The sequence below is a fragment of the Pocillopora verrucosa genome, chromosome 7 (genome assembly GCF_036669915.1).
Source record: "Pocillopora verrucosa isolate sample1 chromosome 7, ASM3666991v2, whole genome shotgun sequence".
Classification (NCBI taxonomy): domain Eukaryota; kingdom Metazoa; phylum Cnidaria; class Anthozoa; order Scleractinia; family Pocilloporidae; genus Pocillopora; species Pocillopora verrucosa.
Genome location: NC_089318.1, coordinates 3,704,306 through 3,718,770, shown reverse-complemented (window position 1 = coordinate 3,718,770; position 14,465 = coordinate 3,704,306). Strand labels below are relative to the sequence as shown.

General features: G+C 36.6%; 1 protein-coding gene across 1 annotated transcript; it reads left to right on the top strand.

The window, feature by feature from the left end:
- LOC131786559 (beclin 1-associated autophagy-related key regulator) lies at window positions 1–8,577 on the top strand. The gene is made up of 12 exons (XM_059103612.2): window positions 1–202; window positions 352–414; window positions 527–569; window positions 1,902–1,983; window positions 2,667–2,776; window positions 3,146–3,308; window positions 4,720–4,905; window positions 5,569–5,601; window positions 6,381–6,510; window positions 6,611–6,701; window positions 7,173–7,252; window positions 7,637–8,577. Exons 1-12 carry the CDS (start codon window positions 39–41, stop codon window positions 7,932–7,934), a joined length of 1,443 nt encoding a protein of 480 aa, XP_058959595.2. The 5' UTR covers window positions 1–38; the 3' UTR covers window positions 7,935–8,577.
- The last annotated feature ends 5,888 nt before the right edge of the window (window positions 8,578–14,465 follow it).

Here is a 14,465-nt window from a genome sequence, read left to right as displayed (position 1 = left end):
TTCATCTCAGCTAACTCAGCAAAACAAAGATGTAGTGGATGACCATGGCGGAATATTTTGAGGAAAAAACCGACTCAAACCTCACGATTACTCCGTCACTTCAGACCTGTCCGCTATGTAGTATCAAAAGAAAGAGTTTTACGTGTTATTCGTGCGTTGTAAGTGGAGACTTTCTTCATTCTAATGAAAGATGCCCCGAAAGGTAATCGTCGTTTAATTATTTCATAACTGAACCGGAATTTACGCATTTTCAGACAATCTGGTGTGAAATTTCAAAACAAATCAAGGAGGAGAACTTCCTTGTTACCAGTTATTTCCACGAATCAATATTTCAATTTTTTACACCCACAGATATGCAGAGAAATTTAGGAAATTCGAGATTTTAAAGAGGCTAAAAAGTGAATACGAGAAACGGTAGGGTAAATTCGTTTCTTGTAAAAACTGATAGAAATATATTATGATTTCACGAAAGCTTTCAAATTTGCTGTTGCGAAAGGGTCACGTTATGATTTCACTGTTATTTCAGAGCGTTAGATGTAATTAGAAAACAAGAGAAGACGGACAAATTGGTACGTAATTATACTGTGTGTATCTATTAAATTAATCCGCACCAGAGCACAAATGTACTTGTTGTAGTTCAAACTGAGTTTCAAACTTTCATGATTCATTTTCCTTCTTTGGTTTTGTCTGTAGTCCATAAGCAAAAGAAAATTTGAATCAATCTAGTTTAAATAATTTTAACCTGAAAATGTAATTAACCCTTTAAACCCTAAGAGTAACTACAGTGTAGCATCAAATTTCCCCCTGCAATATCACCCCTGAATCACATGTTAAGGTCATGAGAATGAAGGAAATGATCACTGATAAAAGAAGCTTTTGATTGGTAAGCAAATTTTCCTTGTCAGCACCTTGGGTAATGTATAAAGAACAGTATGGAGAATGATTTTAAGATGGAAAGGGTTTTAAAGGAGTTATTAAGGTATTTGAACATTAGATTACACTGAAAATTTTTACTTTGGTGGAGAGAAGGTTGCTGAGGTGTGGGACAGGGCAAGGGCAAAAAATGTGGAAAAGCCTAGACCCTTTAACTCCCAAGATCTCATTATTAATTCTCCTTAATGTCTGCGATATAGTTCTTCTCATGTTAGTTTGGAGAATTTGGTATTAGATCAACTTATAATCCCCTAATTAAGATTTTTCTCTATTCTCATCACTTGTCTGCTTGGTCTTGTATTGATATTGTAAGGAGAAATTCTATCTTGGTCACTCATGTGAGTTAAAGGGTTAAGCCAGTTGGAGGGGTACTGTTGATGGGAAAGTAAAAGAGAACTTCTAGGCATTCCAAAAGCATTAGGGGCTGAATGATTCTCTGGCTTTTATGCAGAATTCTCACAACTCTTGGCCTGAGCCATTTTATGCCTCATGGTGTAATTTCAGTCATACTATGAGGTTTTGGAAAGGAAGGAAAATTCACTCAATCACTGACTCAATTTTGATTATTCAGATGTGGTGAACTTTCTCTTGTTAATTCACATTATTCTTTTACTTCTGTACTTTTTATAAAGACCCTTTAAAACTCTCTCTCATTGGTAAGTTTCTGTTTCAGCAATAAAGTTTGAAGGGCTGAAATAAAATAATTTGTCAGTTTTACTGTAATTACCAAATGAATGTGATCCCATTGATACTGTATGAGTTTATGATGTTCCAAAGGAAAAAGGAGGTCAATAATCTGAAAAAAATAAACCGGCTCCAATCAATAATCATCTAGTAAATGTTAATGTAGTCATAGAATGTTACAAGTAATTTATCTGACAGGTACTCACTGTAAATGTTTACTGTTCTGGACAAATCAAACTGTACCTTGATATTTGATATAAAGAGTCAAATGATTATAATTGCAGAATTGCGAACTTATCGGCTGCAGACAGAGAGTTCTACTTTTAAAGTTGGTGATCAAGGAAGCAACTGTTGATACAGAGTCAGGTGAGTCGATTTTCTAATGTAATATGTATCAGTAATACCTTTTAAATCCTTTAATTCCCACAAATTATTAACATGTAACTTCTCCTTGTGATATTTATAAATTATCTAGCAACCAGGTAATGAGAATACTCAGACTTATCATGTAGAAGTTGTTATCTTGATATATTTCCAAATTCTTCTAACTATTTTACTTCGAAATTTGAAGCAGCTAGAGGGGAGAATTAAAAATTAAGGATTTGCAGGGTTGACATTTTTTTATTCAAGAATGTGGGATTTTATACTTAGTGCTATAATTTTTTAAAGAGTATTTGATCATATCTGGGGACATTCAAGACTTTAAGGAAAAAGGGAAAAAAAAAAAAAAAAGGAAAGGTTCTAGATAGATTGAAGAAGTTTAAACCACAGTAATCCGCTTATTATTTCCATTTATCATCCCAATTTTCAATGTTTTCATTCAGCTTAATTTAATTTATTTAGTTGATTGAATTACTGAACAGATGTAACCACTGAAAAGGGTTTGTTATGCTAAATATGATATTTTAGCATTGAAATTTCCCTTTTTTTGAGACCAAAATAGCAAAACACCTTTTCCTACAGTGTAGTTTCAATAATGTTCTCAATTGCAATTTATCCATTTCAAAAAAAATTGCAAAGTTAACACATTTTTGGCTTCTCATCCACAGCAAGCCAAACTCTTAGGGTGCTCAAAGAGTCTAATAACAAAACACACTTGAGGCAAACAGAACACACAGAACAGCTGCAAACCAAGGCAAAGCAATTACTACAGTTTCAGGTGATTTTTGGAATGTGTTTGTGGAACATGGTTTTGCAACTTTGTCCTGGTGGCAAATAGTAGGGAATTTTTGCTTTAGAGAAGGTATATTTTCCATTTTTATTAACATTTGGAAGAAAACCTGCATTTTTAAGAGGGAGGGTTGTATAATTTGGCCAAACAAAATGATCAAAATCCCTGGAGAGGTTTTTAACTCAGCTTCTAGCAAGAAACCTTTGGCATGCCATCTTCATATTTTAATGACTTCAGAGAGAGAAATCATGCTCTTTCATCCTTGGTTTTAGCTGATACCCAAACGTACTTTTCAAGTTACTGGGATCAGATATGCCCCACAAGATTAATCGTTCTTGATGTTTGAACTCCTAACAGACTGGTCTAGAAAAAAGGAAACAAGAACTGGAGTGTACCACAGAGAAGTTATGTGAAGCCCGCAGAGTCAGTTTATCACAAATACAAAAATACTTGTTTGCCATACAGGTTAATCCTGTTTTGCAAGTAGTGGATGAGCCTTCCCCCAGAGATACTGCAGAAGGTATATGACTGTAATCAGATAAAAAATATTTGTTTATGATGTGGTGATTTGCTATGTATCCTACATGTGGGTATTATATTATAGGCTGAATTTCTGATGCATTTTGATAAGTTCCTTACTAATGATATATTGGAGGATAGACACATAGAAGACGTGGCACCATTAACAACATTTTGCTTTTTGTCATATAAGACAAATAGATTTAATTTTGGCATGCATTTGTTCAGAAGCAGATTTCAAAAGGTGTGAAAATGTGATAAGGACATCAGTGACACATGTGGCTTCACTTTGGGAGCCTTATTTTTTTGTTCTAATGACACATTTTGACATTATCTGTGATCTATTACTGAACAGATGCATGCAATATGGAATCTATCCGTTGAAATTCTTTTTTAAATTGTAATACTTTAAGTCATGTTTTAGATTAGCAGCTTAAAGTGACTTACATCTAATTTCTTCCTGCATCAGAATAATGGAAGTGATCATCAACTACAGAAGTACATGACTATATAACAGATTCTCCTCGTCAATTTGCCATAGGAAACGTAAAAAAGATTGTATGGAGACTATGCATAGTAACATTAGCATGTACTAAGGATTGCCTCTAGTCAGTCTAGTAGATATTATGAAGCACATGATTATATAACAGATTCTCCTCGTCAATTTGCCATAGGAAATGTGAAAAAAATTGTACGGAGACTATGCATAGTAATGTTAGCATGTACTAAGTATTGCCTCTAGTCAGTCTAGTAGATATTATGAAGCACATGACTATATAATAGATTCTCCTCGTCAATTTGCCATAGGAAATGTGAAAAAAATTGTATGGAGACTATGCATTTAGTAACGTTAGCATGTACTGAGGATTGCCTCTAGTCAGTGTAGTAGATATTATTATATTAAACTAGATTACCACTTATCATTTAATAACACCATTTGTTGCTATGAGTAAGTAAGTTCTGGATCTTTGGTTATTTACTGGAAATCTTCAGTGGTGGTGGTTTCCTTAGAGGTTCCTAAAAATTTTGACCTTATTGTAGACCAAAGCCTGTCATCTTTCACATCTATTTTCAAAACCTGTCTTCTCATAGTTATACGTAGCTAATTTTGCTTTTACAAGGAATGAAATGAGCTTTGCAAATTTATAGAGACAAGGAAAGAAATTGCAAAAAAAAAAAAAATTAAAAAATCAGGCTTTCACTGGATTCGAACCCGGAGCTCCTAGATATTAATTGACTTCGATAGGATTTAAACCTATGTCTCCCAACCGTCGAAGCTTGAATTTTTCAGGCTTATTTTCTGCAACGTCTCTTATTATGTCTTACCTATTTCATTTACCTATGATCTTTGCAAAGCCATCTGTGGAAGATGGATCTACAGGGCAGCAAATTGACAAATCTTTCTCCTTCAGATATCCATTGTGACATTGAGAGTGAAAATAATGACGGGAACCGCGAGTCGGAGCTGGCCGAGGCCACCCGTACATCGTACATTGAAGGACGTTGGGTGTCCGAAGAGGAAGATGTGCGGATGGTGTACTCAATAAATGGTGCATATTTACCAGGGAATGGAGACTACTCATCGTATCACGAATGGGGTATGTGCGATACAGCGGTCAAATGTCGAGTATGCGCGAGGGGGTCGGTTGTGGTCGCCCTTGCGCCAATTTCCCGCGCAAGATTTCTAAGGAAAACCTAACAAAAAAACGCTGTTCCGCAAAATAGGCGAAAGAAAATTAAAACTTTCATACAAATCTGTAAAAGGAAAGAAAATGGAAAAAGGAACACTAAAGACTCATTGAACACAAAGGTTATTCAAGTATGGCTTTTCCGTTGATTTCCTATTCTGTTTTGAGCTTAACCAAAATAGTTGTACGCTTTTAAAACACTGTGACTTACTGGCTTGTGTGGTTGCATATAACCTCTGGGTGGTCTGGCTAGCGTATCCAATCTTTTTTTTTCGGATTTCACCATATTTTCTGCTAGTTTTTTCGTGCGAAAAACATGGCCGAGAATAATACGACATGGGTCTTATTACTGCACCAAATATTTCAAAGAGAACAAATTAGTATCCATCTGAATAATACCTTGCGTCTTCTTTGATAGTAGCAAACGGCGAATTAGGCGAACGCACGCAGAAAACTAAGAGCGCGGAGCGCACAGATTAGAATTAAATAGCTTTGTTATCCTATTACTTCTCCCTCCTTGCTATCCATCAGCCCGCTTGGAAGCAATTTTAATATTTTTTTGTCTTGTTCTAGTCAAGGCACACAGGAGTGGCTCCAGAGAACTCGGTAAGTCCTTTGTTAATTGTACTTGTTCGTTTAAATCCAGTCCGGCGCGAAAAAGATAACCTACTTCAGTTAATAAGGACCTTAAGCAAACCAGGCGACGAAAAACTAAAGCCCGAGATACGCTGCACTGAATTAGCTCTCGTTACTATCGTCTATGCAACAAGAATTGTTCTCTAAATGGATGGATAGTTGGGCTATAAAGAACATAGACGTAATTTTGAAGCAGAACATGTGGACTGTGCTTGTTTGTCCGTCTAAGTAGAGTTATATTCGATTTTGTAAACGAAATATAACTGTGGGTTAATTGGGTTTTGCGACAAAACGTTTCGGTTTAGATTAAGTTCGATTAAGAAAGGAAAAGGTACGAGTTCGCCTCGTTTGATTATATCCTTGCTCAGTGCAGTACACATAATACTCACAATTACAATTCCTCTCTGCTCTCGTTATTAGCCCTGGGCGGAGTCTGGCCCTACATGCACCAGACCCTTGACAGACCCCTCCCCTGCTCAAAGCATCAAATTTTCCTGCTACGTAAATTTGCTTTTGCGGCAGCGCTTATAATAAGGGTTTGCTCGAAAGCTTAACGGTACAACTAATTTGTAGTGTGGTGCTCGGGATCGGAAGGGGTCCCTGGATATACATCGTATATGTGGGTAACCTGTTATGTGCCTGTTCCTCGTACTCTCTGATTGACAGTACTCCCATGGCTATCCTACTGCTATTCTTAAAAACCTGCGTGTATTGGAGAAGAACCTCACCGTCGTTGATTTTTATTTCAGCATCCGATGAAGAAATCTCTGTAAAAACACCAGCTTTTAAGATGACCGCCGCGCTTACACATGCTTGTCAAATGCTGGAGCTCATGGCGTTCTATTTGGACGTGAATCTACCAAAAAGAATAAGCTACAGGTATTGCGAACACATTTTCTGTACTTTAAAAATCCTTTCTTCAATTTTTATGAAACAACATTGAACAATTTATAAATTCATTTGTTGGTTTATCTTGTAGTGAATTTTGTCACCGTGAATTAAGTAAAAAGGACTTTAAAAGCGCCGTAGATCGATTGAACGCAAACGTGCTTCACTTGTGTTTCACGCAGGTAAGAGTATAGCCAAACGTTAGTTCAGTGAACAGAACTATTCAGAAAAATTAATGATTTTTTCCTCAAGATTCTTTCCCGAACAGAAAATGATTTGGTGAAAGTCACCATTGGATGTGGCTTACACGAATTGCATTTCCCATTTTTAAACGCTGATGCGATTTTTAGAGTCACAGTTTTATTTTTTTATCAGTTATTAAAAATTACAAAACTTTTGTCGTTTTATCTGAGCAGGAAGCATTTTTTTACTCGTGTTTCTTTTCTTTTTTAATTTTTTTGAAATAATGTTATCTTTTTGTGATTACAATCACGGATATGCATCGATATTTCAATGTCTCTGAGATCATGGTGGATGAAGATGAACATTCTTTTCTATCCCTGTTGATAAAAATATCAGTTTGTAACTCGAACATCTCAAATGTATGGAGTGTTTATTTTCTTTTTTCACTTTTGTTTTGCTTTTTATTTTAGCACGTGGAACCTTCCCTTCTTCATCCGAGGAGAACTTTACACAATCTGTATACTTGCTTGAACTCGCTCCACCTTGGACGGTAAGTTTCTATTATCTTCAAAAACTGTTCGCAAGCTGAGAGGGGGACAGCTAATCTAAGACAGTGTTGACAGCCGAAGTTGATTGCAAAAAATTGAAAGGACTGAGTGCAAAGTTATGGGTTTCAAAGTAAATCTTGTGATTTCTCCAGCTCATTTATTACAAATTGAAATTAAAACCATTTGGTTATCTATACAGTTTGAAGTTTCAAAATTATGTTACTTACCGAGAGATGAAACTCTAACTCCCCTCTAACCCCACCCCCCACCCCCCAACAAAAGAAAAAAGTGAAACTGCGGAAACAGACCAAGACATAAGCCGAGAAATTTGCTCCGGTTGGGTTTTAGTCAAAATATTAATGACAAGGGTGCCATTCATGTCATAGGGGAGGCCCGTTTGAGTGTCATCCCGAGTTGATATCGATTAGCAGCGAAAACGACGACGCTGATTCCAGTGATCAAAACGATTCGGCATCGGAAGACGCGAACAGTGAATCGGATACCGAGTGGGAAAACCTGCCCTCCAACTTGGTTGACACGACAGACTCATCCACTCACCAAGGGGCTTTGTTGCAGTCCAAGTCGTCGGAAGGTAACCAGAGGACGGACGAGCCCGCGACAGCCGCAAGCCTGGTCAGTTCAGCGGCCGCGTCTGTGGCTGCTCTTTGGCCGTGGAAAAAATAACATTGGTTTTATGTTGTGTGTTAATTTTCTGTTTCTTTCAAAAGATTTGACACAGGTTTCTAAATAATTGTACAGGAAAAAAAAGCTGATTTATTGGGGCTTTACTATCTGGAAATTTAGTGGACTTCGTTTTGAGAATCGTTTACTGCTACACTTCCAACAAAGTTGGTGTAATAAATATCCTTTGTTTCTCGAAGCCACAGATGTTTACTGTTAGACTGTAACTACTTAATTTTATTTTTTCCGCACGCCAATTTTTGAAGGATGATAAATGCAATTGTCTCCATTTGGTTCGACAATATGCATTTTATATTCTTGCAAGCGGCTTTAAGTTTTCCCCATGCTTTGTTCATGGAAAACTGTGAACCTGTTATGTAATACATAATGTCTCTGTAAAAAGTATTGTAGCATAAATCTAGCCTAAGTAGAGACTATTGAACATATACGGGAATGATGTCTACCTTTAAGTATGTGCAATTTTCAATTTAACCGTGGATTCCATGTTGCCGTGAGTCTGCAATAGATCACAAATGTAGCTGATGTTTTAACCAAATTTTGACGTCTTCTGTGAACCTCTTTTACTGTACAGAAAAACGGAAACCTAGAATCTATTTGTTTAAAATTAGAAAAAAAATGTTATTGATTGTGACGTCATCTTTGCGTCTCTCTTCCTGTCATCACTCCCCCCCCCCCCTCGCCTCGCCTCCCCTCGCCTCGCCCTCAGCATATTCTTCAGACTGATACACCTGGAGGAAAAGAGAAGGCGAGAGGAAAACTGGAGACAGTTAATAAAGTCGTCTGATGGTGAACTTCTCACGAAAATTTACGCACTTTCAAGAAAAGTTCGTCTTTTGAGCTGTCGTTTTAAAGAGGTCCTTGGGCAAATTTGGATCTTTTTCTGAATGCCAAAGGTTCAGATCACAAGAGGGCCCTTTCCTTCCTTTATTTTCTGTCATTTATCTTCTCAGAAATGCAACCCGTTTCGGTGTGATTTACTTAATCCCCTTGTAAGTTTACCGTTGACGAATCAAACGAAATTTCCCTTGAAATGTTGTAATGGCATTATACTTCATCTCAACCTACCAAGCTTAATAAACCAAATAAGACTATTATGAGTAGATATGTCGATTATGCTTCTAACTATGTCAATCAAAATTCACTTGACTGGCGTAAGGTTGTCACGATCATGTAACACCACAAGTAACATAAAGGAGATAAGCAGATATATCAGTGGAAACTTGCTGTGTTTTGGCAACGTGAACCTTCTTCAATTGAAAAACCATCTTTAAATTGAAAACAATTAAATTTTTAATCATTTTAATGTGGTATTTTTCAATCAATCACATCTTTCAAACACGAAAAAGAACCACAGTCACCAGAACGAAGAACCCTCTTAACTTTACCTGCTCATGTAATAGTTTGATCGTCCGGGTAAGTGTAGTCCTGAGAAGGACTGTTGTCGGTAATGGTGACTGACGTTTCGACAACAAAACTGAGCAGGTAAAACAGTAAATGGTTTGAACCCGGGGGTAACATGTAATAGTGTAGTTTGATCGTCCGGGTGAGTGTAGTCCTGAGAAGGACTGTTGTCGGTAGTGGTGACTGACGTTTCGACAACCTGAGCGGAAGTCATCATCAGAGTCGACTCCTTGACTCTGACTCTGACTTGACTCTGATGATGACTTCCGCTCAGGTTGTCGAAACGTCAGTCACCACTACCGACAACAGTCCTTCTCAGGACTACACTCACCCGGACGATCAAACTACACTATTACATGTTACCCCCGGGTTCAAACCATTTACTGTTTTACCTGCTCAGTTTGTTAGTAACGCCTAGCTGGCATCTGGGTGGCACGGGTTAGAATCCCGTCGAAGCCTGAATTAATTTAAGGCTTCATCTCTGTAATTTCTTTAATTGCAGCGTACCTGCTACGATCACGAACCCTATATGCTTGGAAAATATTAAAAATAGGGAAAAACTAACAATTTTCTGCCATCCTAGACTTTATTTCAGCTCATCATACATTATGCATAGTTTTGGTTTCCTTAACTCAGTAATTCTACACCAACGAGGCATGTAGCACCGAGTTGGGTGTAACAATCTCATATTCGGCAAGCCTGAGAAGATTAGTTTTTTTAGTAAAAACGCATGCAAAAAGAAACTACTCCAACTTGCTTATATTTGGTTCGACAACAACCGCTTACAGAATTTCTTCCTTTGACTTCGCTGACTAATTCATTGACCGTGTCTGTCGGATCTAGGCTATATTAGCTAGCTCCTATTTATATATTTATATATATATATATATATGTATATATCTTATTAGACGTTTTGGTGTGTAGTATCGCTGAGTATTTATGCGAGTTGTGCCGAGTTTTGTCGAGCCCGCAGGGTGAGTTAAAATACAATCAACGAGTTAAAATACTCTGCGATACTACACACCAAAACGCGTATTAAGTTATTTATTATCCAACTGCTTTATTTTTTATGCACTTCTTAATAGGCGGGAAAAGCGAAGCAAAAAGAGAGGCGATCTGTGGCTGCTCTTGCATAATGCTCGCTCGCGTCGGATTAGCTCGTGAGACGTCAACTTGTCACAAAACGTTCCAAAACGTTACAAAACGACTTTTATTGTAAAATTTTATTTTCGATCGTTGTTCTCAAATCCTCTGAGAAATTCTTATCCCATTTTGTTACTTTTTGCGGGTGTCTTTTCACTGCGTGAAAGACACGAGTGTTTTTTTTTTTTTTTTGCTTCAGCCACCAAAAAGCGATTATCGGATGAGGTTAAGCATGAATTATCAAAACCGAAGCAGAAGGTTGAGGCAAATAACACAGTCACGATGTTTGATAATTCATGATAAAATGCGAAAACCGAATTCACTAATTGTTTTATTATAAACTTTTTGAACAATCTGAAAATGAAGACACTTTTTTTGCGAAAATGAAGACAAGTTTTTGCGAACTCAAACATAACTAATGCAAAATGGGTTATTATGTCAACTTCACACGCTATTGTAAATAGTTGAACGAACGCTCACGACCAATCAATTTTTCATTATAAGTCTAAAGTACAATAACAGCTATTAAAAGCTTCATCTTAAGACGAAAATGTTCTGTCAACTGTGAAGCATAATTATGGTCGGTTTCATTTGCGTCCTCTAGAACTTTTCTATCTCAGTGAAGGAGCTCTTCAAATGAGATATTTCTTCAGGAATTTCTAAATAAAACGGGTGACTTTCTCATGAAACAATTTCGCCTGGATCCTAAACTTTAATTTTCATTGTAGATTAAACCCGTTTCCTCCATACAGAAATTTATTGTGAGACACCTGTTTTGCTCCAGATTATTAAAGCCATTAAAAACTTCAAATTCCGCTGAAAAGATTATTTTTGACCCGGATTGATTGCTTCTACAAATACTTACCCAAACATTCGCAGATAAATTCGGCGACTTTCACGTTGCAAGAGCTAGTTGACGCCCCCTACCCCTTTCATGGTACACTCCTCTATACTGTCATTTATATCTGTGCAAATTATGGAAAGAAAAAAAAAACACAATCTTGGTTAATTTGAAGGCGTTGATACAAGGCCTGAGGTTTCAATGTTTCAAGATAATTTTTAACAAACAAAAATCGAATCAAATTTGAAACTGTCACATTAAAGTTTAGATAATAGAAAAAGGTTTACTCAGCTGTTTGATATTTTTCTCCATTAGAACTTCAGTATGAAAATTTTTTACTTTCCTTGGCTGTAGAGTTTGGTGGGATCCCTCCAAACATCATTTTCGCAACAAGTTAACGAAGTGCCATATTTAGAAGTTTTTTAGGGGGTCATTTCAAAAAAGGTCGAGCATTTGGAATTATTGCTCCCGGTAATACATCAATCTTTTACACACGGTTGGGGGTTCTCTTTGCAGTAAGAGAACAACTCTGGAAAAATCTCATTAGTTTTTCCATTAAGAAGAGTGATTGAAAGTCTCGGCAAGTTAATCTGAACTGCAGAGCGAAGAGGCGCCCAACAGGTAACGGAGGTAAGAAAATCTAAGAGAACTCAATCATTAAAGCTCTTGTAAAAACCAAATATCATTCTTATTTAGTAACAAAGGATCAACTGTCAGTTTACTGATAAACAAACAGAACGAAACAAATCGCGGCAGATATGCAACTGTTAAAAGTTATTTTCCAGAATTTAAGAAGTGGAAGCGTAAAATGGATTTAGCGTTGCACGTTCGTCGAAAGAATTTCGCTTAGAATTTTTCTCTTTTTAATCAGATATGGGTAGTTCTCATGAATTCTCTTATTTTCGCTTTAGAAAATTTGGCATAAACAGTTTTCCTATCCCTATTTTCCAAACAGGTGGCTTGGGCGCGAAAGGCCAGAGAGTAACAAGAAACTGTTATAAGACGTCACTCTATTGGTAAGAATCTGTCAATCTGTCTTGTGTCCTTCCTGTCAAATAGATGTTTAGCAACCAAAAAGTGGCAATTATAAAACTTTCTGTTTATGAAATGGTTCAAGACGAAGATTGGTTTCGTTGATCCAATGAAACATATAGTAATATAAGCGTAATCAAATTTGCTAAACCTGCGATTTCGCTTTCTCCAACAAAGTCAGCCCAAACAGTAAAATGTATGTATAATGTATTATAAAACTTGCTGTAAAACACTTCGAGTTTTTCCATGCACTATGAAATATTTGATCGAAAGTTGTTGAGAATACTCGAGGATTAGACGTTTTCGAAGGGGAATCATTTTTGAACTGTAACATAACGTCAGATAAGTACGAATTCTTGGAGGAAGCAACGTTTTTGACAGGAAGCTACCATGGAGTGTACAATATTTGCCATGTGGCGTCTGCGCAGCAGCTTTATATGACATTGCAATCATTCGTCAACTCAGACATCCATAGGAGAGGCTCAGACCGTCCACAATTAAACCTGCCCTCGCAAATGGTTACGTGTGCTATGATAAAAGGATTTCCGCACCTGAGAAGTGATAACCATGTTGGGAAAAACGTAATACCAGTATTACAGCATGGTATAAGGGGAGAACAAGTGGGGCAGCCAGTAGTAATACTAACGACCCTTGCCTGAACGTGCATCGTGTCCTGAATGTGGAAGAATCGTTAAACACGCAAGTCGAAGACTGGTGACGAACAGAATCCTTTAAAGAAAAGAACGAAGAAATGACGTATTTTGCATTAAAATGTGGCGGAAAGGAACTCCATCCAAATCGAGGAAAAATGAACAATTCACTTCAATATATTTTAAAGATATTTCAATTGTCACTTCTGCCTCACCTACTGAATAATCGCAAAATAAAACTTCGTGAAGTCGCAAATCAGATTGCATTTATGAAATATTAGTTTTGATAAGACAGATGTAATACAGAGCAAAGAACGAAATTGCTAATGTAATTATATTTCTATCTCCAAATGTTAGCTGGGCTGCATTAGTGTACAGCTCCATGGAAATACACCAACTATGCTTGTATACTGAGGAATATTCGGACACCATAGTGAATCTAGTACTTTGGAGTCCCGCGCTTTTTTTTCTCTTGTTAAGAAAAATAAATGAATAGTTAGGTACCTAGCTAATGAAGGGATATAAGATATATTATTTTTCGTTGCTAAATTGAAACTGGCCTTCACGAATTATTAATTAGAAAGCAAGATGACGCCCTTCTAAAAAGACATTGAAGTGCACAGTAAACTTTTGAAACATTGCAAAGGTTTTCACTACATTATGATTTAAGAGCTCATACTCGTATTAAAAAACCATACGAACAAAAGAGGTAAAAAATCGGAGAACGAATTTAGGATAATTACTTTAAAATTAATTCAAATATTGATATTCTATACGATAGGTGATAAAATCGATTAATCATTAAATGAATTTCTCTTTTACTTGTTTTATCCGTTCTCAGAAACTATGGTTGTAATGGAACCTGCGCTCCTCATGGCACTGTTTTTGGTAATTTGTCTAAAAGCATTGAATAGAAATTCCGGTGCATTAGCTACACAAGGTGGGAAATGAAGTTGTTGTTGCTACTTTAACGAAGGGTTTCTCTTGGCCAAATCAGAGGGGATCATTGCTCTAATATGATCAGTTATTTCCTTTGTGGGAAACGGAACACTAACCTAAATTTTCCTTGATGTAAAATGTTGCTTTGCAACTCGTAACGCCAAACCGGTACATAAGAAACAAAAATTGACATAGTAATCGATCAAATCTATCATGGTTTTTTATTCAATGAACACTTCAACATTGTTTACGTAATTAGCACGATATCAATGTCATCATCATCATCATTTTCCTTTAATCAATTTTACCAAAAATAGTACATGCGGTAATAGTGATAATAATATTAATGACAATAATAGTTAATAATAATAACAATAGTAATGATTATAACAATAGTAATATACATTATAATAATGATGTACTGCTACTACTATTTCTCCAGAATGTGGCGTTTCGGTAAACAGCACATTGAAAAGTCGGGGATATCCATTTACCTATCCAGCAGAC